Raw genomic sequence first — 27,478 nt, 5'->3', positions numbered from 1 at the left:
ATTGCTTCTGGGCATTCTGCCAACGACAGTAAGATTATGGTTATCTGAAATACTGTGCCTCAGAATTGAGTTATTATTCTTTGAATTCTTGTCAGCTGTTAATGAAGTTAAATTAACAGCCCTTGTTCAGAAAAGACTGATTTATTGTACCTGTGTCGAACAACTACTAAGAAAGCTCATTAGTAATCTTTAATTAGTAAATTAAGGTTTGTACAGACTTTGTGTGTGCTACGTTCTTTGGGGTCCATAGCTGGGGCAGAACACTCAGATCACTGATTCTTCTAATTCATGATGGTCCATCCAACTTTCCAAGGTCTTAGGCAGCAGTTTCTTCTTTTGATTTTGCTACTTGAGCACCTGCTACTTTCCTACAACAGTCCTAAAATCTAACTAGTAGGGTTTCAATCTGAAGATTTAGTGCAAAGGTAAATGATCAAATTTTCAGAGCATCTTCTGAAGCAATATTTAGAGCTGTCTAATCAAATCAGACACCTTCACATTGATTTTTATTGAATGTCTTTCACAACTGAATTTGCTTGAATCTAATCAACCCAATGCAGATCAATTCCAAGTATCAAATCAAAATCGATTCAGTGCTTCAAATCAACTCAATGATCCCAGTAAATTGATCCGAAATGAGCACAGGAGAGCCACTCCAGCTGACGAAGCAACATGGCCCCAGGGACAACAGTGTCAATATTCTTTTATAAATGGCAATGAAATTTGACTTGTGAATCTGACATCATTGAAAAGAGGTTGGGACATTCAACATTCCCGATACTTTAAGGAACTTGACTGCCCATCTAAATACATTCAAACAAATAAGCACATATATACTGTCAGAGAGCCAGTAGGGGTGTAAAGACTACTCAGTATATTATACTAAAGTCATAGGTATGCAATCAATGAAGTGAACTTTAGGGTCTTAAGAAATAAAGTCCTTTCTTTAAATCCAAGATAGCTAGTTTGTAAAAAGCTGGGAGAGGCAGAGAGAGGGGGACCTTTGGAATTCAACAAATAGCATCCCACTCAGTTGTAATACTTTGACAGACTTTGAAAATAAAACTGATGATGTGTTGTGGCCCGCCAGTGGCCTGCGTGGATTGTGGCTGATCCCGACGATGAGGAGGCTGGTGTGTTACGCCAGCAGTCTGTGCAGCCGGCGCTCGAGTCGGACAGCGAGGAGGCTGAAGAGGATGTGGTGACAGAGGCAGAGACTAAGCCAGGGCCTTCAGAACCTCCAGAGGCTCCTTCAAGTGAAGACAGTGAAGTGGAGGAGCCTCTTCTCAATGCTCGAGCACGCAGGGCTGTCAAAAGGCAGGAGTGGCTACTCAGGAGGAGGTCTCCTCGAGAGTAAGGCTTGGGATTAATTGGCCACACCCTTAGCCTATTTAAGTTCGCACACAGATAGCAAACATTGCTGGAAACAACATTTGGTCCTACGCAGAGCATTTTGAGAGTGAGTTTTTTGTTACAACTTGGTTTCTGGGCTGATTGACAACCCTTGTTGGACTTTGTTTAATCTCTGTAATTCATAGCAGGCTGATAAGGACATTGGTGGTTAAAGCCTGCATTTTGAAAGGGGTCTGTTTGTATTAAACGGAGTTTTTGGAGGTGTGTGTGTGTACTACACTTCTTGGGACCCGTAGCTGGGGCAGAACATGTCCCGGAAGCTATTCTCCCAAGCTCGGGGACAGAGTGAAAGCTGAGCTCCTGCTGGATTGATTTTCTTTGATTATGTGTTGGGGGTTTTTGGAGGAAGGGCATTCTTATGTTTGGTTTTTTTATTAACTTGTAATTATTTGCAATCTAGTATCTCTGGGAAGTGGGCAGCCTATAAAGAGTACAAAGAAATAAAGCCCTCAGGATGGAAGAATGTCTCAGAAGGGAGAGGAAGAGGAACCTGCAGGAAGCATTATGTCTTTGAGGGATAAACAAATATCCTCTTACATTAAAGATGTTCCTCTGAATAAGGAGGTGCACCTAATATTGAGTTCAAACTTTACTGAGCTCACCTTGGCCATAAATGCCAGTTGGGTGACTTTGGGCCAATCACTCTCTCTCTCTCTCTCTCTCCGCCCAACCCAACCCACCTTACAGGGTTGTTATTATTGCAAGGAAAATAGGAGGAGGAAGGTGTGTTGGATATGTTCACTGCCTTGAATTATTTGTAAAAATAATAAAGTCAGGAAATAAATAAATATTGGGGGATTTGATTATTCGAAGCATATACTTATGAGTGTGTGAGGAGTATACTGATCGCCTGATGACTTGCTTGTATGATGCAAAGTTTCAGACATCACAGAGTGTCTAGACAGCCTGGTGGGAGATGCTGGGAATAAGCCAATGGATGTTGGCATCAGTTATGTAAAAAAATAGGTCATTCTGAAAGGAAATGTTAGGTTGTTTATTAGGGTGCTGAAATCCAGGTCTACCAAGCTGGTTTTCTTAGAAAAAAAAATACCTGCATAGCCTGAGAACACGGGTTAGAGCTCTAAAACCTCACGAGGGGCAAATTAGGTTTGCAAAAAATGAATGGGTTCCTCTTGGATCAGGGAGGTACTAAATTGCAGGGGTCCATTTAAAGGGTGGCACAGCAGCCTTTAAACAGATTCATGAGGATAGAGAGGGCAGGCAAATCAGGATGCAAGCACTTGATTTAAACTGGTACAGAAAAGAGGGGGTTAAATTATGTGCTTTTCTAACTGTTGTCTCAAGGTGAGACAATGTAGATCTAAGAAGTAAGTGTAGCTGAGCAAAACAAAATAAATAAATAAATAAAACCCCACAAAATCACAAGGGTAAAAGTGCACTCCACAGATCTAGCAACCACTGCAGAAACTGGATTAATAGAAGTCATCAACTGGACCAGGGTTACCTCTAGAAATAAGCTATAGAGGAAAGACTGGAAAAGAAGTATTAGAGGTACAATATGTCAAAGAGTACACAGTATCCCATGAAGTAAAAAAAAAAAAATCACAAATGGAAGGAACCCTTCTGCTGAATCATTGCAGGTCTCTATATTCAACCTTCAAAAGCAAGCCAGTATTATTGATAATACTTTTCACTAAAGGTAAAGCTGACCACAAATGGAAAATGAATGCATCTGACATAGAAACAATGGGTGATGCTAATCAACCTCATACAGGTTGGAAAAATGAATGTTCTGAATGGGGCAAACAAAGTAAATTTCCACATAGCCTATGAGTCAATAAAGGGAGATGTAAAATGAGATTTAATCCTAAATAATGTCCAGAATCTTTTTCCAGACTTATAAGGTAGAATGGTAACCAGTATTCTGTATCCCTTAACAAATCTCAGTAGCCACATTTTACTTCGGAAGAGTAAACTCCTCCCTCGTTCTCCCCAAAAACTGTGGATTGGAAAAAAAAGGAAAGTTGTAGTTGTAATGTTGTTACCTTTGACTGTGCCAAAGAGAGTGGGAAGTTGATGCCTTTTTTCTTTCCCCCCCCTCACATTACACTATACCCCCTCTTTTTCCCTTCTCTTTTTATTTTTCAATGTTTTTTTTTTCATTTCTATTTTATACTTCGATAAACTAATTAAAAGTTTTAATTTGGAAAAAAAGGGGGGGAAAGGAAAGTTGAAAGAGAGATTCAAGAACGTCCGTTTGTTTCATAATGGTTGAATATTATTCAAAAACACAACAACAGAATCTGAATTAGAAATTACTGTATATCTCAAAACAATAAATATTCACTAAAGTCCAAGAAAAAAAAACACAGAGTCCAAGAAAATACTAAAATGATTAAAGAACAAGATCAGAGAAGTCTGCTCAAACAAGAACAGAAATGACCATATGTTCTGGCAAGTTAGATATGCAAGCAATGCTAAAAGATGCAAAACAAACAAACAAAATCTATGAGAAGCCCATAATAGAGTCTATTAAGAAAAACAATAAAACAAAACACACACACACAAACACACACACAGTACTTGGAATAAAAAGAGGGGTCCAGAGAGTTCATTTGGCCATTGCATGTTACAGGCACTTAAAGAAGAATAAGGAAATAATCCAGAAACTGAATTCTTTGCCTCAGGCTTCCTGCTGAGGTTGTAGGATGGATGGGTGTGCCTGAGTTGGCTTTTCAGGAGGAAGTCAGTTGAACTGAGGCAAATAAAGGTAATGAGAGCTGAGGTTCTAAGCCAAATTGACAAACTAAAAATAAATAAAACCCTGGATCCAGGCAGTTTCCACCCAAGAATTTTTGAACAACTTGGATATAAAATTGCTGATCTTTTCATAAAAATATGCAGTCTCTTTTGAACCTTGGAATTTGTTTCCAAGGGCTGGAAAATAGCCACGGCAGTTCTGATTATTATTATTTTTTAACACAGAGATGAAGGGATGAATAATAAAGCAAATTGTAGGTCAATTCTCTTCTGGAGAAGAATGGTTGAAAGTATTACAATATTAAAGAAAAAAAATAAGCAAGTACAAAAAAATATGTCTCACTAGAAAGTACCAACATAGCTTCTGCAAAGATAATAATAACTTTATTATACATTATACACAGTCTACCCATACAACGAGATTCACTTAACATCCAAAGCCCAGATCCAACACACATAACAGTTCCCAAACACACCCCTACCCAACACAAATTCTCCACCCCTAAACCACCAAACATCAACACAACAGACCAAGTAATGCTGTCCAACAGCTCACTGATAGTGGCCCTTTAGTTCATTGTTGAGTGCAATTATAGCTCTTGTCTCACTGATCTTCTAGTTGTTATTGAGAATATTGACTAGCAGGGAGACAAGGGTGAACCAACAGATGTTGTACACTTGGACTTTCCAAAGTCCAAGTGTTGTAAATTCCTTCATCAAAGGCCTCTGAGGAAACTCAATTTTCATGGCATGCAAAGACATGGGCTCTGATGGATTTGGCTACAAGAAGCACAAAATAGAAACAAATGGACAATCCTCACACTGGAAAGACATGCAAGGTGGGGTCCCTGAGAGATCCATTAATTCAAATCAGTGTTTTTTAAAAAAATTATATATAGTGTAAATGATCTGGAGTTAAAGCTGAGCAATGAGACGCTATGTTTCCTGATGATACACCAATCAGTTCAGGATAGTAATCTTAAAAGAAATTGTAAAGAGTAACAGAAGGATCCCTTCAAATTCAGTGATGGCAAATGCAGTTTAACTGAAAGGGTATAAAGTTTACTTATATATTAGTGGATTCTGATTTTGACCAAGAAAAGAAACTAAGTTATGGTGGACAATTCAGTGACAATATTAGTCCAGGATGCAGTTGCTATAAAAAGGGAAATCCCATGTCTGGAATCCTTAGATAGGATTGAAAACAAATCTAACACTATAATAATCCTTGTACAGCTCTGTGATAAGATCAGGCTCGGAATTCTGTGCATAATTTTGAAGCATATGATAGAGATAGAAAGGGTGGAAGAAGTTGGCAATCAAAATAATTAGGGGGTTGAAGAAGTTCGCACAGAAGGTAAGAATACCGCAACTGGAACTCTTTAGTCATTGATAAAAGAAGATAAAGAAAGACTTGCTTGATGTATATACAATTATACAAGGCACAGATAATGTGAATAGTGAGTTTCACTCTCTCTCTCTCCCAAGTTCATCTATTGAAAAGAAATGCAGGGAGATGTGAGACCAACAAAAGAAATATATATATTTTTTACATAGTGCATACTTAAACAGTGCAATTTGCTGCCAACCATTCTGGTACTAGCAGCCAGTTTCAAAGGTTTTGAAAGGGCAGAGGACAAATTCATGGAGAATCAAGCTATCAGTGGCTATGAATATTGATGGCGGTTTATTATCTCCTGAACAATAAGCTGGGTTGTTCCAACAGTGGAACAGAGCAATCATTCAGGCATCTGAACTTCCCAAATATGCCTAGTTGCCCATTATGTGACATTAAATTCTGCATTGGATGGGCTTATGGCCTGATCCAAGAGAACTCTGGTAATTTTATAATGATTCCAATTGGGTTAGACCCAATTTGCACTGGTCTACTAAATACACTAATTAGAGATATGTCCTAGTACCAATTATATGAACATAGGCTTGCACAGTGTTCCCTAACATCAGTATTCTGTCAGCCTTCATCATGTTCTCACTCTTTCTCTCCCTTGACAACGTGGAACATCATGTTGTAAGAATTATTGAGATTATTGAGAAATTTTTGAATGCTTGACATAGTTGGTAAGTTATTATGTGTGATAACTTATCAACAGCAGTAAGTAAATTCAGACAGCAAATTTACATATTATCCTTAGATACTTTTCAACACGCGTAAGAATATTTGAAAGCTGCAGTTCTCCACAAACTCTTCTGACAATCGGTCCCATTAAATGTAATAGGGTTCATTCCTGAGCATTTATGTTTGTTTGTTTGTTTGTTTATATGCATGCATGCATACATACATACATACACACATACAATTTAGAGGTTGACTGACTCCAAATGATTCTGAGTCAGGGGTGGGTTCTACTTATCTTTACTACCAGTAAAGATAAGAAACTTCTGCGCATGCGCAGATGACCCATGATGCCATCGTGGCAGGTGGGCAGAGCCTCTCGACGGTTTTACTATCAGTTCTATAGAACCGGACAGAACCAGGAGCAACCCACCACTGTTCTGAGTGACTTACACTTAAAAAACAAAAATGATAAAAAAATAAACCAGCCATTTCAATTCTAAGAAGACAACCTCTCTTTAGCAAACAAGACCAGGGACTCAGCCACCACCCTGCCCCAAGGAAGGGAGAACAACCATGTTTTCAGTGACTTTCTGACTGTCATCAGGGTAGGAGCCATACTAATCTCTGGAGACATGCTGTTCTGACGTACAGGCAGTCCTTGAGTTACAACCATAATTGAGTCTGGCAATTACAGTCATAAATTGTGACAGTGGTAAAGTAGATCATCCAATATTATGACTTTTTTTTGAAGCAGTCATTAAGCAAATGTGGAGTGATCTGCTTTACAACTGAAGTACCGAGCTCAATTACAGTCATAATTTGAGGACTATCAGTACAGGATTACGCTGGAGGTCTTCTTAATACTACTATGGGGTTTTTTTTTAAATCAGAATTATTTCTTAGGAATACATATCACACTGACCATTCAGGAATTAGAATGGACTGAATCCCTGTCAGGATTACATGAGACAAGAACGATCTTTTGTAATCCTGTCAGAACTGATGAAGCTTCTTGGATGAGAAGTGAAACATCTTCAAGGAAAAACAAAGGAAATCCAGTTGCCTTTTGGGACAGCCATGACCTGGATGACTGAGAATCGCCATAGACAAGAGAGAAGAACCTTGTGTAAAAAAAGAGTTTCTTATACCATTATAACCAAATTTGTTCCTCAACATATATCATCTATGCCCTCCTACTTATGTTCAATGCACACATCACTAAACTAGAGATTATTTATGTGCATGCTGTTCCAGATCCTTTCAGACATCGCACTGGTTTTAATAATATATACTGTTCTAAATCATGTTAATTGACAATGTTTAATTTTAAATTTCAAATTTGGCTTGGTCTTTGCAATATAGGCTGAGAAAAGCTTGGCTGAAGATTGTAACAAAAACGCTATATAGAATAATTCACCACTCAGGTTTTCACTGGCTAGTCACTTTTCTTTTAATGACTTGGTATCCTATGAAAAAAGTGTTGATGGTCATAAAATACTGAAATGTGAAAGAGACAAAATACTATAAAGGAAACAAGTTTGACATTTACAAATGATTAAAAGGAAGTGTTCCCTGAGTGCATTTTTCTGCATTCAAATGGCTAATATCAATGGTCAGTTCAGTTAATCTCTACTTCTTTTCACTCCTCACCACCCTAAATATTCTCCTGTCACTTTCCTCCTAGTAAAATCAAAATATTGGCAAGCCAGCAAACTTCTTGAGGTCATGTTGTGCCCATAAGCACTTATTAATGGAAGGGATTTCACAGCCAGTGCTCATATACACACAATCATTTCTGACAGCATTTAGAATACCATTAGTAGGACGTCAGTATTAATTACTCCTGCTCAGAGTGTTTACTTGACCAAACAACATAGCAGTTATTAACAGGGGTAATGACTACTGCAATGGTAGAGAACCCATGTGTGGGATTAGTGATATGAAAATACTGCTGGTGGTAGCCATTTCTGTAACCATCAAGACTGAATTACTGCCAATGATTTAGGAACGGAGTCATTAATTTCCATACCTGCAAACAGGTGAATTCTATTAGTTGTAATCCTAGCAATATTTCTTAGTATGCTGCACTTTCATAACTTTGTGAGGTTGCTCTCAATACCTTTGTTCCAAACAGAATAAAGGAGTTGCAAGGGACCTTGGAGGTCTTCTAATCCAACTCCCTACTCAAGCAGGAGACCCTTTACCATTTCAGACAAATGACTGGTCCATCTCTTTTTTAAAAGCCTTCAGTGATGAAGCACCTACAACTTCTGAAGGCAAGTCGTTCCACTGGTTTATTGTTCTCATTGCCAGGAAATGTCTCCTTGGCTCTAGGTTGCTTCTCTCCTTTAGTTTCCATCCGTTGCTTCTTGTTTTACCTTCTAATGTTTTGAAGAATAGGTTGGACCCCTCTTCTTTGTGGCAGCCCCTCAAATATTGGAACACTGGTATTATGTCATCCCTATGTCCTTCTTTTCACTAGACTAGACATACCCTATTCCTGTAACTGTTCTTCCTATGTTTTAGCCTCCAGCCCCCAAAGGATTTGAAAACATGAAATGCAGATACTAGAAAGAATTATCCTGAAGAGTCCATCAAGGAAACCATGGTATGTTACTGGGAAATGGTTCATCTACCAGAAGTTTGTAAGGATTTAGTGACATCTAATTTAAATAAATATCATCAACATATAGCCTAAGTGCAAATCTCTATCTGATGAATCTTTTCCCATCACCCCATGTTGTCTTTTCCAATCCAGTGCCTTCCATCATTCTTGATAAGAATTCAATATTTCTGAAGGACACCAGAATAGGAAAGCTGATGTACTATAATTCTTTACCAATACAATTTCCACTACATCACAATAGATTCTCCATCTTGCATGTTGAATTATGGCTCCCGGTATATGGAAACTACAATAGAGAACTTAAGATCTAAAGTGGCAACTCTTCCTTTCCAGATACCTCAGCAGAATCTCAGTGATAGCAACAAAAATGACAGAAAATTTTGTACAAGACCAGAATTTCAATAGTAGTAGTCATTGAGTTACAAGTCACTGACTTATGACTGGCCCTTGCATGTAGTACTTTTTTAGGATCTCCATGGTCACATGATCAAAATTCAGGTGCTTGGCAACTGGCATGTGTTTACAATGGTTGCAGTGTCCCGGTGTCACATAATTGCCATTTGCGATCTTCCCAACTTCTTTCCAAAAAGCAAAGACAATAGGGGAAGCTGAATTCACTTCACAGCTGCATAATTCACTTAACTTTTTTTTAAAAGTTTTTTTATTAATAATATAATTAAAAACATTGGACATGATTTGACATTTCCGGTTTAGACTTTTCCGTCACATTTTACCTTACAACTAATACAATTCCTTTAGGTTATACAAATTATACAAACCTTGTTTCACAATTCAAACACAAACATTGTTATGTCTATAGAACTAACATCCATAACAATTTCATTCCTATCTCTTTCAAGAAACTAACATATAGATTTCTAAACTTTCAACTCATCAGTAATCCTTTATCCCGGCAATCTTCCTCCTCTCCAACCAATAGTATAATTTACTCCAGATTTCGTAGCATTCTGTTTTGCTCTTATCTTTGAGTTCCAACATCAACCTATCCATTTCAGCACAAGTTAATATCTTAGCTACTACTTCTTCTTCTGAGGGGGTTTCTTTATTTTTCCAGTTTTGTGCAAAGGCCAGTCTTGCTGCCATTAGAATATATAACATTAAGTATATTGTTTCCTTATTGTATTTATCTCTTGTAATACCTAGTAAGAAAAGTTCTGGCTTTAATTTTATATTTTGCATTAGCATTTCCTCCAGCCATTGCTTTATCCGGTGCCACATAATTCACTTAACTTCAGTGCTTCACCTAACAATCGTGGCAAAAAAAAAAAAAAAGTCACAAACTCTGGCATGACTCACTTAACAACCACCTTGCTTAGCAAAAGAAATCCTGATCCCAATTGTGGTTGTAAGTTGAGGACTATATGGCTCAAGGAGAGAGAGCACTACCCTGTTTATTGCTGACAACAATTTCTCTGCAACAGCAGGTCTAGGGTCAGAAGTATCATGTAGCAGAGAGAGGCCGATTTTGCCTGTCATGAAAGAGCAGGAAATTGTTCATGATTTAATGTGTTAAACGTCCAAATTTATGGCAAGGAGAGGAGGATGTAGGATTTTCTACTGCAAATACCAAAAGGAATCTTACTTTGAGTAGAAGAGGTTCTATTGCCTGCTCTAGGCAGCCAATGCCTTAAGATATTTCTTGGAGTTAAAAACCAGATGTTACTGAGTTACAATTCCCCTTGTTAATGGGGCCAATAGTCAATAATTATGGGAGTAGTACAACAGTGAAAGTCAGTTGACTGACATAGGCTCCCACTGGAATTTAAGTAAGGGTTAAAGTTCAGGATGGTCAATCTTTTGGTGGCCAGGAGTTGCAGTTAATTGTGGATGATGTGGGGTGGGGGGAGAGAAGGAAGAGTCTAGATGAGACAAGCAATAAGAAAAATGGACAAAGGATCGATCTACTGTATCTATCTATCTATCTATCTATCTATCTATCTATCTATCTATCTATCTATCTATCTAATCATATCCATCCATCCATCTATAACCAGCCCAACTCAACCAAGTCATCTGAGCAGCTTACGAGACCACCTTCTGCCACTGATAGCCTCCCACCGACCAGTTCGCTCCCACAGAGAGGGACTCCTCAGGGCGCCGTCGGCCAAATTATGTTGGCTGGCGACATCCAGGGGGAGAGCCTTCTCTGTGGGAGCCCCTGCCCTTTGGAATGAACTGCCCCGGACATAGGCAAGATCTCTGACCTCCGAGTTTTCCACTGTGCTCTTAAGACCCTGCTCTTCCGACAGGCAGGGCTAGCTTCATAATTGAGTTTTAAATTTGGAGTTCTTAATTTTTTTCGATTTTTTAGCTAATTTTGGTCTTAAATGTAATACTTTTAAGAATTTTTGAAATTTAAATTGTGATATTTGTATTGTGTTTTACCTGGCTGTACACCACCCCGAGTCCCTTGGGAGAGGGGCAGTATAGAAATAAAATTATCCTTATCCTTATCCTTACAATTCCTTATGTTTCTGGAGATCTGAATGCGGGTCTTTGCTTAGCTAACTATGTTAAGCCAATCTAAGGGTTACACTATAGTTCCGTGATGGCGAACCTATGGCACGCGTGCCAGAGGTAGCACGCAGAGCTCTCTCTGCTGGCGCACGCGCTGTCACCCCAGGTCAGATCTCCGTGGCATTTCTTTCGTGAGCTTCTGTTTCCCTGCAAACAATGAAACAGAAGCTCACGAAAGAAAAAGATCTTACCTCTTGCCACGCTGCCAGTGTTGGGATGCCCTGCCTCCTGCCAGCCAGCTGGTGTTCAGGTCTCTTGCGCATGTGCGCATGTCTGCACATGCGCATGTGCGCATCTTTCAATTTGGATATGCACATGTGTGCTGTTTAGGCACTCGATGTCTAAAAGGTTTGCCATCCCTGCTATAGTTTGTGTGTCTTTCCTTTCTCATAATAGCGAGAAGCCACGGAGTTGATTTTAGGCAATTTTAGTTCACAGTGATTATTTTCCAAGGGGGTCATTAAAAAGTGATTCAAGAATCTGTAGTTGCCTGTTGTTAACCCTACCAGGAAAAAAAATGCTTGAGAAGAAAACAAAAACGTGTTTTTATTTCAAGCAAAAAATAAAACATCTCATCTGGAGCAGTCCAGCCAAACATTTCAAACTGGCTATCTCTTGACAGAAAGAAACTCTGATCAGTTTGTATGTTACACGTTTCGTTGAAACAAGGCTCAAAACATTTTGAGTATTTTGGCCATAAGAAACCATGGAAACACAGAAGAAGTATCTTGCTCCCTTCTTTTCTCTCCAGTATTACAAGAATAGATATGGTAGCAGTTCAGCCTGAGTGCAACCACCAAGCCAGCTTGCAGAAGAATTGGCAGATAAAAGGAAATAAAATATTTTTCAAAACACTCATCACAAAAGCATGTTTTTTCAGTCTCCTATATTGCTTTCCTTGAATCCAGATATATGGCTATCTTTCTTCCTTTGTCCACTGGTATACTAATTGAAAGAAACATGCAGAGAGATTACTAAACTGGTTCATGTTAAAAAAAGAGAAAGAACACACAGAAGCTGTAATTTCTCTCACACACCTTTCAAATCAATTTCCTTCTCCAGGGCAGGAGGACATCCTGGCAGAAAATGAATTCCAGTCAGTCCATTAACCCAAACAAGATTTCTTTAAAAAAAAAAAAAAGCGTGCACACACGTGTGTGTGTGTGTGTGTGTGCACTTTTAGCAATAGCACTTTTAGACATACTATATATACCACTTCATAGTGCTTTACAGAGTGGTTTACAGAGTCAGCATATCCCCCAACAATCTGGGTCGTCATTTTACTAACCTCAGAAGAGTGAAAGGCTGAATCAATTTTTAGCCAGTGATAATCGAACTGCTAGCAGTCAGCAGAATTAGCCTGCAATACTGCATTCTAACCACTGCACCACCATAGCTCCAAAATGCTTTCTGGAATAACTTTTTTTTTAAAATACATTTTTCTGAATGCACTTAAGAGGGATCATTCCTGAAGATTGCCAGTGACCCCAAAAAGTAGCACTTCCTTACTTCAGCTTCTTCTAGTTACTGATGGTGGAGCACCACCATATACAATGCAATAGCTTGTGCCAATTCAGAGTGGAGCAGGTGGTCCTGTAGATACCCAGGTGCCAAGCTATAATGGAAGTAGAGTAAGCCTCCTCTTAATCTAAGATGGATGAGTACAATCCTATCTTTGCTGATAGCAGGATCATGATCTCATTGTAATATTTAAAGGTAAAGGTTCCCCTCGCACATATGTGCTAATCGTTCCCGACTCTAGGGGGTGGTGCTCATCTCCATTTCAGAGCCGGAGAGCCAGCGCTGTCCGAAGACATCTCCGTGGTCATGTGGCTGGCATGACTAAATGCCAGAGGCGCACGGAACGCTGTTACCTTCCCACCAAAGGTGGTCCCTATTTTCCTACTTGCAATTTTACGTGCTTTCGAACTGCTAGGTTGGCAGAAGCTGGAGGAAGTAATGGAAGATCACTCCGTTATGCTGCACTAGGGATTTGAACCGCTGAACTGCCGACCTTTCGATCAACAAGCTAAGCATCTTACCCACTGAGCCACCGCATTCCCACAATATTTAAAGACATACCTGCAAATTTAGTTGGGGGAGGGAATTCTCTCCTTTTTGGCAATTTGGTACAGGCTGGCTGCCCAAAATTAATGCAATTTCTGCCTGGTAGAAAAAGAAAGTGTCCACCCAGGGGAGAGGACCCCTTCCAGGAAACAGAAATAAATAAAAATAACCCTCCCTATCAGGCATTTTATATCTTAAATGTAAATTACATTTTTATCCTCATCAGCATGTGGCACACAAAAGGAATCATAGGTCACACACAAACTCTCACTGAGCAAAACAACTTTTTTTTTTTTTTAAAGCATGTTTAGTGTTTGAGATGCATACAGGCCAAATCAACAAATCTGAACATGCCCTTGAAGCAAAATGTACCATATCAATACTATACAAGAGTGCACAGTCATTTTACTTAGCAGGCCAGCTAAGTCTTTTGCACTCTGAAGGTTCCCTAGATTAAAAAACGCACAAGAGAATGCACAGTGCAATGATCAACAAAACCCAGAAACTCTCTCCCAAATCAAACAGAGTTACTATGTGTCTGCTTTTTCAAACACACCCAAAATACAGAACTCCAAAAGAATGAATGTTTAAGCAGCTGAATGAAGTCAAACAAACAAAAATGTAACATAGCTGGCTTGCTAAGCTAAAGTGTTTGTGTGCACTCTGTGCATGTCTTTGAAATTGCTGATTGTGGCAATTTCAAAGTATCTTTGAAAATGGAGACTCGCTGCATTTATGAAGCCATCTCGAATCTCAAAATCACTAGGAGCCCTGGCACATGTATCAAATGTGGGCAGACAGACCTAAAGTCAATTTTACATTCACACGTCATCTACCTTGTTTTCCAAAAATAAGCCCTATCCCAAAAATAAGCCCTAGCATGTTTTACATGTGCACCTAATATAAGCCCTACCCCCCAAAATAAGCCCTACTTAAGAGCCTGTGCAGCTGTCCACCTGCCCATTCCATCTGGTTGCTTGCAGTGCTGTGGCCACAAGGTGGGGTGGTGGAGCTGCCATACATACCCTGCACCGGCTTACCTCAGGGCCCACACAGCCAGGCCATCCATGTCCTGACACTTGCCTCATGGCAGCAGCACCAGCAGCCATGTGCAACCAGAGCCCATGTGGCCACCAGCCCACTTCTGCTTGCTTGTGGCCACAACAGAGCAGGAGGCTGAGTGGTGTGTTGCTGCTGCAGCCGTGAAACAAGGCAGGTGTCACAGCGTGGATGGCCTGGCTGCGGGGGCCCTGAGGTAAGCTGGTGTGGGATGCGTGGGGCAGGTCCTCCACCCCCCCTGCCTTGCCTTATGGCCATGACACCAGTGTGTCACTCAGCCTCCTGCTCCACTGCAGCTGTGAGCAAGCAGAAGAAGTGGGCCAGGGGCCACGCAGGTTCCTGCTGGATGGGGTTGCTAGAGCTGCTGCTGTGAGGGAAGGTAGGTGTCGGGACATGGGTGGTCTGGCTGGGATGCTGAGGTAAGCTGGTGTGGGGCACGTGGGGCAGCTCCACCCTCTCCTGCCTCATGGCAGTGACACTAGCATGCCACGTGGCCTCTTGCCCCACCACGAGTAAGCAGAAGTGGGTTTCCCGTACATGGGGGAAAAAAAATAAGATACCCCCCAAAATAAGCCCTAGTGCTTATTTTGGGGCCCAAAAGAAAATAAGACCCGGTCTTATTTTCGGAGAAACACAGGTATTTTAGTTCTGAAGGCTATGTGTACAGATAGTCCTTGATCTACAATCATCCGCTTAGCACCTGTTCAAAGTTACAACCGCACTGAAAAAAAGGGATTTACAACCCATCCTTGCACTTACAGCCATCACAGCATCCCAACAGTCACATGATTAAAATTTGGACATTTGATAACAGACATGTATCTAGATGATTGCAGGGTCCCGGGGTCATAGGATCACCATTTGCAACCCTCTCAGCTGGCTTCCGATAAGTAAAATCAGTGGGGAAATCTGGATATTGTTAACGTCCATGTGATTCATTTAAAAATTGCAGTGAGTTACTCAACAACTGTGGCAAAAAAGTTGTAAAATTGGGCGCAACTCACTTCACAACTACCTCGTTTAGCAATGGTAATTCTGATCCCATTTGAAGTCATAAGTCATTGTCTGTATACTACTACTACTACTTCTTTTAGTTCCTTTGAGATAGTTTTTGGATCCTTGGTGACTGCCTGGACTAGTCCCTGCAGTTTTCTGGACAAGATTTTCAGAATGATTTGTCCTTGACTCTTTCCCAGGACTGAGAAGGAATGACTGGGCCAAGGTCACCCAGCTGGTTTTGTGACCAAGAAGGACTAGAACTCATAACCACCTGGTTTCTAGCCTGGCACCTTACCAACAACAAGAACACCCCACCAATTTGGATTTATTGGCTCCTTGTTGTGCCAGTCTGTCTGAATCACAATCAGAACAGAGCTGGAAGAGACTTGGAGGTCTTCTAGTCCAGCCCCCTGCTCAAACAGGAGATCCTATACCATTTACATATATACTCTTCTTAAAAACCTCCAGTGATGAAGCATGCACAATGTCTGAAGGCACACTGTTCCACAGTGGTTAATTGTCCTCAATGTTAAGAAGTTTCTCCTTAATTCCAGGTTGCTTCTCTCCTTGATTAGTTTCCATCCATTGTTTCTGGTCTTGCCCTCTGGTGCTTTGGAAAATAAGTTGACACCCCCACACACACACTTCTTTGTGGCAGCCTCTAAAATACTGGAATAACTGCTATCATGTCCCTCCTGGTCCTTCTTTTCTCTAGACTGGCCAAACCCAAATCCTGCAGCCGTTCTGCATATGTTTTAGTCTCCAAGCCTTTAATTGTCTTAGTTTGGAGCCTGGTTTGCTCCAAAGCGCCACCTCTTTCAAGCTTAAGTCAATAAGGAATACATACACATAGCCATTCTGCCATACAGCCCCAGTTTATTTATTTATTGGTTCGATTTATATGCCGCCCTTTTCCTGGAGACTCAGGGCGGCTTACAATGCGTTAAGCAATAGCCGCCATATTTTTGTATATACCTGCTTAGTAGGGCTTTCGCCGCCCCGCCCCCCCAAGCAATGTTCTTTTTTATACAAAGTCAGCTTATTGCCCCCACAAACCAGGTCCTCATTTTACCTACCTCGAAAGGATGGAAGGCCGAGTCAATCTTGAGCCTGGTGAGATTTGAACCTGCAGTAATTGCAGGCAGCTGGTGTTACTTAACAGTGCTTTAGTCTGCTGCGCCACCAAGGCTCAGTTCTTCAGGCAGGAAAACTCAACTCAGTGTAACATGCCAATAATGAGGAAAAAATAAGACTTCTAATGGAACCTTCAAAAACCAACCATGATTTCTTTCAAGCAGATCAACCTGTTTTGTGTTCAATTTGAATCAAGTCTTTTTTCACATACACACACACACAAGCAGCACAAATCACTTGAAGCAGCTATTTTAAGCTCGAAACGTTTCAAATCGTTTTGCACGTTTCTTTTGACTGTTGTGCTCCACATGCTGACGGTTTGCTTTTCTCTACTTTTTTCTCAACTGCTCTTCTCCAGACCACACTCAACTGATCTCATCTTCAGATTACATATCAGCAGCAAGAGATGGCCCCATAAATATTGATGTATCTGTCTAAGTTCTATTTCTCTAACCACTTTTTTAAGCGAACATGAACCCTGGGAATAATTTGAAGATGAAGGGGCATTCAGAATTTCTAATTGGAAATCAGTCTCATAATTCTCCTTAACCATTTTCTGTTTTACTGCCTGAGAAGAGATTCTTCACTCTACATAGATATTATACTAAACAATATAGGTGTTCCTGTGAAAATTCCAGCTTGTGCAATAATTGCAATTGATTTCACCAAGCACAACGGAAGGAAGAAGGGAAGGGGGAGAAAAGGAAGAATGCAAGCAAGCACTGGGAAGCCTGTTGTATATTATATTCTGGAAAGAATTTGAAACAGAATTAGAATACAGAAAATGCCAGTTTGTTTTTTTAAAAAAAACCCTGCTCTAAACTGAATATCTATATGGCATCACATTGCTCTGAATGGAAAGTTCAACAGTTGGGATGTACTTGTCCTGAATCTGAGGCAGGTCCAATAACAGAATAATGGAATAACAGAGTTGGAAGGGACTTTAGAGGTCTTCTAGTCCAACCCATTTCCTAGGCAGGAAGCCCTATATCAATTCAGACAAATGGTTGTCCAACATCTTCTTAAAAACTTCCAGTGTTGGAGCATTCACAACTTCTGAAGGCAAGTTGTTCCACTGATTAACTGTTCTGACTCTCAGGAAATTTCTCCTTAGTTCTAGATTGGTTCTCTCCTTCATTAGTTTCCATCCATTGCTTCTTGTCCTGCCTTCAGGTGCTTCGGAGAATAGCTTCTTCTTCTTTGTGGCAATCCCTTACATATTGGGACACTGCTCTACTGTGCACTCCTAGTTCTTCTTTTCATTAAACTAATCATGCATTAAAAATTAAAGTTGGTTAACATGGATGCAAACAAGGGCGGGGGTTGAATAGTGATATGTGCTACCGACTTCATTATCCTTATTTCAGGTAGATAAATCAGGAAGGATAAGGCTCTGAGTGATTCTCTGCTAGGAACATTTGCCCAAAATGATAATCATAATGAAAGAGTAAAGGCAAGCTTGTCATCCATAAATCTCAGAATTGGCATTGGACTCAATTCAGCCAGAAAACTTCACTTTTGACACAGAGCTCAGATATGGAAAAGAAACACATTTTCATGTTGACCTGCGTCTGGAAAACCGAAAAACATCTCCATTTTGAGATCCGAGCTTCCTCCAGGAGTGGGAGGGAATGGAGATTTTGCAGCATCCTGTTGCTCACATTTTCTAGTATGCTTGCTTCTTGAGCTACATAAAATTGCAAGATAGTAATTTCCTTTTTGGATCTGTACTTCCTGTTTCTGTGGCTTCCTCGCTGCTTAAACCCCAATGGTTTCATTGCCTTTAACACCTGACACACAATTTATTCCTGCTGCAATTAAGTTCTTTGCTGGTAAAGCTCAAGCACAATTGCTATAAGAGGCTCAGTTAGGATCATATAGCAGTGTGATCACCTTAAGGGATTACAGATCATAAAAATAAAAAACAATACAATATGATCACCTTAGAAAGGATTCAAACAAAACTTCTAAGAAGTATCTTCCAGGTCACCCACTGTGCTCCAAATGCAGTACTCAAGACTCAGTAAACTTGAATCTAATCGCTAGATAAATACCTTTATCTACTGGCTGAAACTACATCACAACCTAGCAGACTGACCCATCTGATATTGGCAGTTTTTCCTGGGAAACAGCAATCCCAAAAGAAATTTGAGTCTCCATGGTTTCTCCAGTGACACCATCTTAACCTTAGAATCAGATCAAGTTAGGTCAATACAGAGGTGGTATTCAGCAGGTTCTGACCAGTTCTGGAGAACCAGTAGCAGAAATTTTGAGTAGTTTGGAGAATCGGTAAATACCACCTCTGACTGGCCCTGCCCCCATCTATTCTCTGCCTCCTGAGTCCCAGCTGATCGGGAGGAAATGGGGATTTTGCAGTAAACTTCCCCTGGAGTGGGGAGAGAATGGAGATTTTGCAGTAACCTTCCCCTGCCACACCCACCAAGCCATGCCCACCAAGCCATGCCACGCCCACCAAACCACGCCCACAGAACTGGTAGTAAAAAAAATTAAATCCCCCCACTGGGTCAATACTACTGCAAAGGATCATAGATATGGAATGTCAAAGAGAAATGGGTGTTTTCTTTCTTACACAATAATTGCAAATAACCAAATTTTGATGTCTAAACTAGCCTCATATAGCAGGGACCAACATTGGTAAAGGCCCCAGTGCTGTACAAATCCAGTGCAGTATTTCTATGGACCTCTTTAAACGTTTCTGCAAGGTTCAACCAAGCCTGCACATATTTTTTTATTATCACACTCCCTTCCCTATCTGTACACAAACTGGTTTCACCTTCCTTGCCCATGTAATTTCCCAACCTCATCTCATAGTCACGTTCCTTGTCAAGAACTTCAGAGTATCCAGCAAGTTTTAAGATAGTCATCTGAACAGAGAAAAATGACTCCACACAACTCACTTCCCCACAGCCCTTCAACTGATCTCTGAAAGTCCTGTGGAAGAAAACTGCTGAGAGCTGAAGAGTGATCACCTGCTCAAGAGAAGACCAGATGTTTGAGGAAGTATCAGAAAAAAACAAGAGCACACATGTTCAGGAAATGGGGTGATCAGGAAGAAGGAGAGTGATGATGGTTCTATCTGAGGCCCCAACATCTGCATTTGAGGAAATGAAGGTGAGAGCAGAAAAGTTTTTTTATATGGTTTAAAAATTCTGAGATGCATTTTCATTGTTGGGAGGGGGAGCACTCCAGGAAAAGGAGCAGCTCAGAATCCAGACTCCAAGTTTCTAGAACAAGGGTGTCAAACTCACATTGTCATGGCATCGTCATGTGACATATCATGACTTCCCCCTCCCTTTGGTAAACTTGGTGTGGGCGTGGCCAGCACGTGATGCATCCGGCCCATGGGCCATGAGTTTGACAGCCCTGTTCTAGAACTATTTCTGGGAGAAGAATGTTGAGTCAGTGGGATCATGGTTACAAAGCAGGGGTGTCAAACTGGCGGGCCGCAGGCCAAATGCGTCACATGCAGGCCATGCCCGAAGGGGAAAAAATATCATGATTTTTTCACGTGATGGCAATGTGACACTGTGAGTTTGACACACATGTTGTAGAGCATTTATTAACGTAATGCATGGCTTCTTAGTCTAGGCCTCTGGCAGAAGGAAAGGAACTATTGTTTTGAGAGTGGTGGGTTGAAGGACAGAGGTCTCTTGCCTCATCCATCACCAGGAATCCAATTGTCCTGGAAAACTGCCTACCATTGCTTCCCAGTATATCCTGGCAACAGGGAGACTAGCCCATCCCACTCATTGGCAAGATAGAGAACAATGGCTCCAGTGCTTCTTCTCATTTTTCCTCCACATCCCTTTTCCTTTTATGCCATTTCATTTATTTATTTACTAATTTAGACAGGCAGTCCTTTGTCATATGACCACAATTGAACCCAAAATTTCTGTTGCAGAGTAAGACAGTCATTAAGTGACTTTTGCCCCATTTTAAGACCTTTCTTGCCACAGGTGTAAAGTGAATCACTGCAGTTGTTAAGTGAATGATTTGGTTATTATGCAAATCTGGCTTCCTCTATTGACTTTTATTTATTTGTTTTAGAAAATTTATATTGCTGCCTATTTGCACATGGCAACTCAAGGCAGCTTACACGAATATAAAAACATCATATATAAAAAAATAAAAAATAACAAAATAACAAAATAATAAAATAATAGCCCATTTCCCCCTAACCCCGGCAACAACACATCACACAAGCCATTTAATGGGCTCCAACCCGTTCTAGGTTCCCCAGGCCCGCTAGCAGAACCAGGTCTTCAGCGCCTTCCTGAAGAACGTTAGAGTGAGGGCCACTCTAATCGCTGGTGAAATGATGTTTCAGAGAGAGGGAGTCACCTGTTGTAGCTTGCCAGCTGCCAGCAGAGCTGGCGGCAGACTTGGACGATGAGGAGGTTGGGGAGGAACTTGGGCCAGTCCTGGAGTCTGGGGAAGGCTCTGATGAATGTTCTGTATCAGAAGAGGAGAGCGAGCCACGGCCGTCCAACATTTCCCAGCTGCCTTCGGAGTCGGAGATAAGTGGGGAAGAAGAACAGCTGGGGCCTGTTACAGATGTGCATATGCACAGAGCTGTCAGGAGAGGAGAACAATTGAGTACCAGGAGCCGACTCAGAAAGAAAAGCACATGTGGATGCTGACTGGCCCCTCCCTGGCTGGGAAATAAATAGAAGCTAAAGGGGAGTAACATCATGAGAAACAACCATTCGGATTTATTCATTGTGATTTGTGTCTCAGAGCCTGCTTGAGGGAATTTGATTTACAGCTTTGTGGCTGGAAGCTCCCAGCCTGGCAATTATCCAAGGACTGATAAGGTCTGTACTTCAGTTAACCCTTGGAAGGATTATTGCCTGGGCTTTTCTGTGTGGGAATGCCATGAATTCCCAGTAGCTAAATTTTTTTGGGACAAGGGGTTCTGTTTCTTGGTTCTGCTAAGGCTGGGTTAGAACACTACCATGGAGAAGGCTCTTCTTCTGTGTCCCACCCGTGTATCTCCCTAGGGAATGGGACCTGCAAAAGTCCTTGCCTCCCCACTCTAGTCGGTTGGGTAGATGTGACCAGCAAGAGACGGTCCCTCAGATAACTTCGCTTGTCGAAAGCCAACTGGGAAGGTTACAAATTGTGATGACATGACCCCAGGACAGTGCAACTGTCATAAATACATGCCTGTTGCCAGCCATCCAAATTTTGATCATGTGACCTTGTGAAAAATGGTCATAACCCACTTTTTCTAATGCTGTTGTAACAGTCACTAAACAAATGGTTGTAAGTCAGGGACTTATGTGTATGACTGCCTATTCTAACCAAATAACTCTGGGCAGCTAGTAGATAATGAACCCACTATCTGCTGTGCTCTTTGGAGAAATAGGACAGAAAGACCAACCCGTATGGAAACCATTGATAACGGCTATTTGTTTTGTAATGGCTGTCCAATACTATCACAATGATTTCCCCAGCCGCAAAATAACTGCAGTTTCAAATGGAATAAATGTGATACCTTCAAAACTAGGCTTGAAGCAAAAATTCGAGGTATTGTAAAGGCTTCGTCTTGATAGAAACATCCATGAAATTTTGAAGGGGGTAGGCTGGCTTTAGAGTGACCTTTAAAGTTACTTTTAGTGTGCTTTTTTCATCGTGTTAATATTTCAACCATGTTTTCTGCTGTTGTGGCTTCATTGTTTTGCTTTCGGGGAAGGACCGCACTATCTTCATGGCTTTTGCAGCTGTCATGCTCATAAATAGATAATCATAATGAAAAAAAAGTGTATCACGAGACAGGGAGAAGAATGGAGGGGATGCACATCTCTTCCCAATACCGAAAAGACACAGTTGCCTTTTTTGGGAGGAAATGTGTTTAGATTCCCTGTAAATTTGGAACCTCGGCAACAGTGGCAGCTGTGCCTCCATGAAGCCAAAAGTGATCATCTGGAGTCCTTGAAGCACATGGACAGATTTTTCCCCCCAGTTTTATTGGAAATAGATCCAGATCCGTGTAAAGATACCTCTTCTGCTATCATAAATAGGAGAAAAAGAAGAGGCAAGGACTATTTTTTCTCTCAAAATGAATACCCACTGTTCAGGTAGGGAAAATGGAAGAATATGGTAAAGAACAGTACATGAAATAAAACTACCACAGATTCTACAATCGAGCACAGAATGTCAGATGTCTAGTCAAGGTTCGAAATGGAATTAAGCAGAGGGTAACGGAAATTTTGAATAGTTTGGAGAACCGGTAAATACCACCTCTGACTGGCCCTACCCCCATCTATTTTCTGCCTCCCGAGTCCCAGCTGATTGGGAGGAAATGGGGATTTTGCAGTAACCTTCCCCTGGAGTGGGGAGGGAATGGAGATTTTACAGTATCCTTTCCCTGGAGTGGGGTGGGAATCAGTGGTGGGTTTCAAAAAAATTTACTACTGGTTCTGTGGGTGTGGCTTGGTGGGCGTGGCTTGGTGGGCATGGCCGGGAAGGATACCATAAAATCTCCATTCCCACCCACTCCAGGGGAAGGATACTGTAAAATCTCTATTCCCTCCCCAATCCAGGGGAAAGTTACTACAATATCCCCATTTCCTCCCGATCAGCTGAGACTCAGGAGGCAGAGAATAGATGGGTGCAGCGCCAGTCAGAATTTTTACTACCGGTTCTCCAAACTACTCAAAATTTCCGCTACCGGTTCTCCAGAACTGGTCAGAACCTGCTGAAACCCACCTCTGGTGGGAATGGAGATTTTACAGTATCCTTCCCCTGTCACACCCACCAAGCCATGCCCACAGAACCGGTAGTAAAAAAAAATTAATCCCACCACTGGAACTAAACCCTTTCTATCATGTCCTTGGAAGCCTCCTAACACTCAGGAGTTTGAATCAGGAATGTCTACATTCCTGGTGTAGCAAAACCAGGTTAGGGAGATTAATAGCAGTCTCTCAAATATGTGCCTTAAAACATACAAAATCATATTTGGAAGATCCACCCACCCTAATGAGTCGTTCTTTCCTTGGAAAGGTTAGAGTTTGCTACAAGCACTGAAGATGAAGAAACCTATAAATTGGAAAGGGGGAAGAGTATTTTTATAAAACAGGAGAGCTGTTTAAAATGAGGGTGAAAGAGACAATTGATCCAAAACCCAAATACAGGAGAAAATCTACCCAAGATACATTTCAGGATTTCAAACTTTCAGATGGGTCAGGATTTCTCATATCAGGCAGAAAAATAAAACCACTTAAACATAATTCCAAGGGTTATTTCATTATTTTGGGTTTCAGTACTAGGATGCTTCAATAGCCAAGGAAAAGAAATAGGGGGAAAAAATCACTTTAATGTAAGATACAATAGGAAGAAATGGAAAGGAGGAATAGGCTCAAATTTGTGGTCCCAGTCAGTTTCTAAACAGCCTTGACATTGAAAGACAGAGTTTTAGCCTTGTTTATTCTCTGTCCCCACTGAGCTCTCTTCCAGGCCTTGCTGAAACATCTGCAAAATATTGCTATAAGAAAGCATTGTGCAGCACACATTCTTTAGTTAGTTCCATCACAAACGTTTGTTGGAGGTTTCCCTTTGGACATGGATAGTCCAACAGAAGACACCCACCATTTTGTTCGCCCACCATGGAGGGGGATGAATAATGAGAGCCACAGCTCATCTGAAAGATACTAGGTTGGGGGGGAGGGGACAATTTAATTTAAACAATAGCTAACTTTCATTTAATTTCTTGAAGGTATAAAAAAAGTTCTCCCAAGTTGCTTTTGGCCTCCAGGGACAATTCTAGGGAACAGTTTTTAAAGAAACTTTTTTCAAACTTACAGTAAAATGGGAAGAAAAGGAACCCAATCAGGGGTGGGCTGCTGGGGTTTCGCAGGGGTTTGGGAGAACCTGTAGCTAAGATTCTGTGCAGTTCGGAGAACCCCCAAATCCCACTCCTGGCTGGCCCCACCTACCCCACCCCTCCCCTCCCAGGAATCCCCATGCAGCCCCTTTTAGATGCAGGTAAGTGCAGGGCATGCAGGGAGGCTTAGGGAGAGCGAAAACGGGCCTACCAGAAGTTTGGGAAGGCCAGAAACGGGCCCATTTCCGGTCTCCAGAGGGCTTCCAGAGCCTGGGGAGGCCATTTTCCTGGAGGCTCAAGGAAAACCTCCAGAGCCTGGGGAAAGCAAAAATGCCCCCCCCTCCACCGTGGTGCAGGAGGCCAACTAGGCCATGCCCACCATAGCCACGCTCACCCAGCAACCGGGCAGAAAACCCCTTGCTAAAATTTTTGAAGCCCATCCCTGAACCCAATGATGAAAAAACTGAACAAAACTAAGACCATATGTCAAAGGAACATAACAGTCAAACAAGAGGATGAAACTGTGTATAATTAATTTCAGGGACAGTCATGTGGAGCTGTTTCCTAGTTTCGACCTCCTTTGTGCAACATGTCTAATTTCAAGCTCCAGCAACAGAATTTGCAAAGTGGCTTTGGCCACGGAGAGGCAGGGCTCAGAATTAAGAAGACAAATGTTTCCTAAATTAGAAGGCATCTTAAATATTTCCGAATCCCTCTGTTTTACAAGAACATTGTGACAGAATTAATGATCCTTTTGTAATACATTTCAGGCCTATGCAGTTGACTTCCCTAACCAGCACATCCGAAAGCCATTTTCTATGGAAGTTTATACTTTCTTAGCAGTTCAAATAAAATAGCATTTTTTTTTCTATATAAAATGAGAGAAAACCCCACTTCTGAGTTGCACCGATGATGTTACCTAGTTTGGGTAATAAAACATCTGCAAGAAAACAACGAAGCTCAGAGAGCACTCAGGATCCCTCATTTCAACCCAGACTTACAGATGTTCTTCTTTATTGGCAGTTTCTTCTGTCAATAAAGTTCTGAAAATGGGATCTTCAGGCTATTCATCATGGCTAGAGCATAGCACTTAAACTTATGTAATGCTTCACAGTGATTTACAGCCCTCTCTAGGTGGCTTACAGAGTCAGAGTATTGCCCCCAACAATCTGGATCCTCATTTTACTAACCTCGGAAGATGGAAGGCTGAGTCAACCTTCAGCCAGTCAGGATCGAACTCCTGGCACTGGGAATGCAGAATCAGCCTTCGTTACTGCATTCTAACCACTGCGCCACCATGGCTTCATTCACAACATTCAGTATTCCCACCTGAACAGATGAGACTTAAACGGTCATACGACGAAAAGACTTACCAAAGTAGACTGGCTTTCCACAAATGGGACAGTAGGAAAGCATTGTCTATCTCCCTTTAGGCACACTCTCCAACTAACGCTTCTTGAGTAAACAGACTTTTGTTCACATGAAGAGACAGGAAAAGCAGGGTTGGGTGAGCAGGGTGGTGCTACATTCCGCTTTTTCAGAGAGGATGTTGTGGTCGCTGGTAAATGTGATGTAGTGGCAGCATGAAATGGAAGGAAGGTATCAAGTATTTCCTATTTTAAAGCATGATGTTGTAATCTCTTAGGTCTGGCAGTCTTCGGCCTTTCTCCCTCTGCTTATTTGTTATTTTATTTAGTTTAGATTTTCTTTTATTCCTTTATTTTAAACATTGTTGTTTAAACATTATTGTTTATTAGCATCCTACCTCCTGAAGGAAATATGTTTGGGGCCTGAAACAAAACAAAATAGACAAAACCTGAAGGTAACTTTCTTAAAGCAAAAGAATTTTAAAAAGTTAAAATATGATATTTAAAACAAAGCTCTTTTAAAAACACTATTCTGAAAGGATTTTTTTCTGTCCATTCCTCCTCCTCCTCCTTTGCCACTTTTTGAGGACCCTGGTCACATAACTATGTCTTTTTAGGGGCTTTGCTGGGGGAAGCAATGTTAAATAAATCAAGATGACCACAACTGTCTAATTGAAACCCCACTCTTTTCAGGTGCATCATATGTAAGGTCACACCTTAAAAAGGAGTGACATTTTGATCATGGGATCATGGCTGCCACCTGGACTTGTTTTTAACCTATCCACCCATCCACTCACCCACCCTGCAAATGTCCCTTGTCTCTTTCTTCCTCTCCTCTTATTCTAGTGTCTAGAATGTGTAAGGCACATTCTAAAACAAGTTTTCTTAAGTTCTCCTCCAACACAACAGGATGTCAGGCAGCACATGAGAGCAAGAAACAAGGTTTTAGCCTTAATCAGTGAAATCTGAAAATGGTGAGACCTCTCTTGACCTAGTCCTGGTTTCTCTGAAGCCACCTTGTGTTGTGTGTCTTGCTGCAGTTTATGCAAACATTCTCAGGAGCCGTGGTAGTGCAGTGGTTAGAATGCAGTATTGCAAGCTAACTCTGCCCACTGCCAGAAGTTCAATCTCGATGAGCTCAAGGTTGACTCAGACTTCCATTCTTCTGAGGTTGGTAAAATGAGGACCCAGATTGCTGGGGGCAATATGCTGAGGTTGTAAACAGATCAGTGAGTGCTGTAAAGCACTGTGGAGTGGTATGTAAGTCTATTGCTATTGCTCATCTTCTAGACCACAGCTGTCCAACCTTGGCAACTGGTTGGTTGGGGAATTTTGGAAGTTGAAATCCACAAGTCTTAAAGATGCCAAGGTTGGACACCCATGTTGGACCAAGGTAGGCAACTTCTAGCCCATGCAGCTCCCAAGATCTCTGGAAGAGGGTAACAAAATGCAGTGGGTTCCCATTCTTTCTTTTTTTTTTAATCACCTCTCTGCTATTTATGTATCTATTGGAAATCCACTTTATTTTAAGCTCTCAGTATGCCTGATATACAGTTGGACCAGGGGTGGGTTCTACTTACCTTTACTACCAGTTCGCAACAGGATCGCACGTGCGTGCATGTTTCGCTCGC

The 27,478-nt window shown here is 41.3% G+C and overlaps 1 protein-coding gene across 1 annotated transcript in view; it reads right to left on the bottom strand.

Annotated features, from left to right (window-relative positions):
- LOC117661679 (cysteine-rich protein 1-like) overlaps positions 1-26,072 on the bottom strand; it is a 47,679-nt gene extending 21,607 nt beyond the window's left edge. The window contains exon 1 of the mRNA XM_034410758.3: positions 25,854-26,072. Coding sequence (XP_034266649.1) covers positions 25,854-25,896 — 43 coding nt within the window. The 5' untranslated portion in view covers positions 25,897-26,072. The remainder of the gene's footprint in view (positions 1-25,853) is intronic.
- Positions 26,073-27,478: the final 1,406 nt, after the last annotated feature.

This window comes from Pantherophis guttatus, chromosome 2 (assembly GCF_059756535.1).
Source record: "Pantherophis guttatus breed Tessera chromosome 2, ASM5975653v1, whole genome shotgun sequence".
Classification (NCBI taxonomy): domain Eukaryota; kingdom Metazoa; phylum Chordata; class Lepidosauria; order Squamata; family Colubridae; genus Pantherophis; species Pantherophis guttatus.
This window is presented reverse-complemented; position numbering and strand designations above follow the sequence as displayed.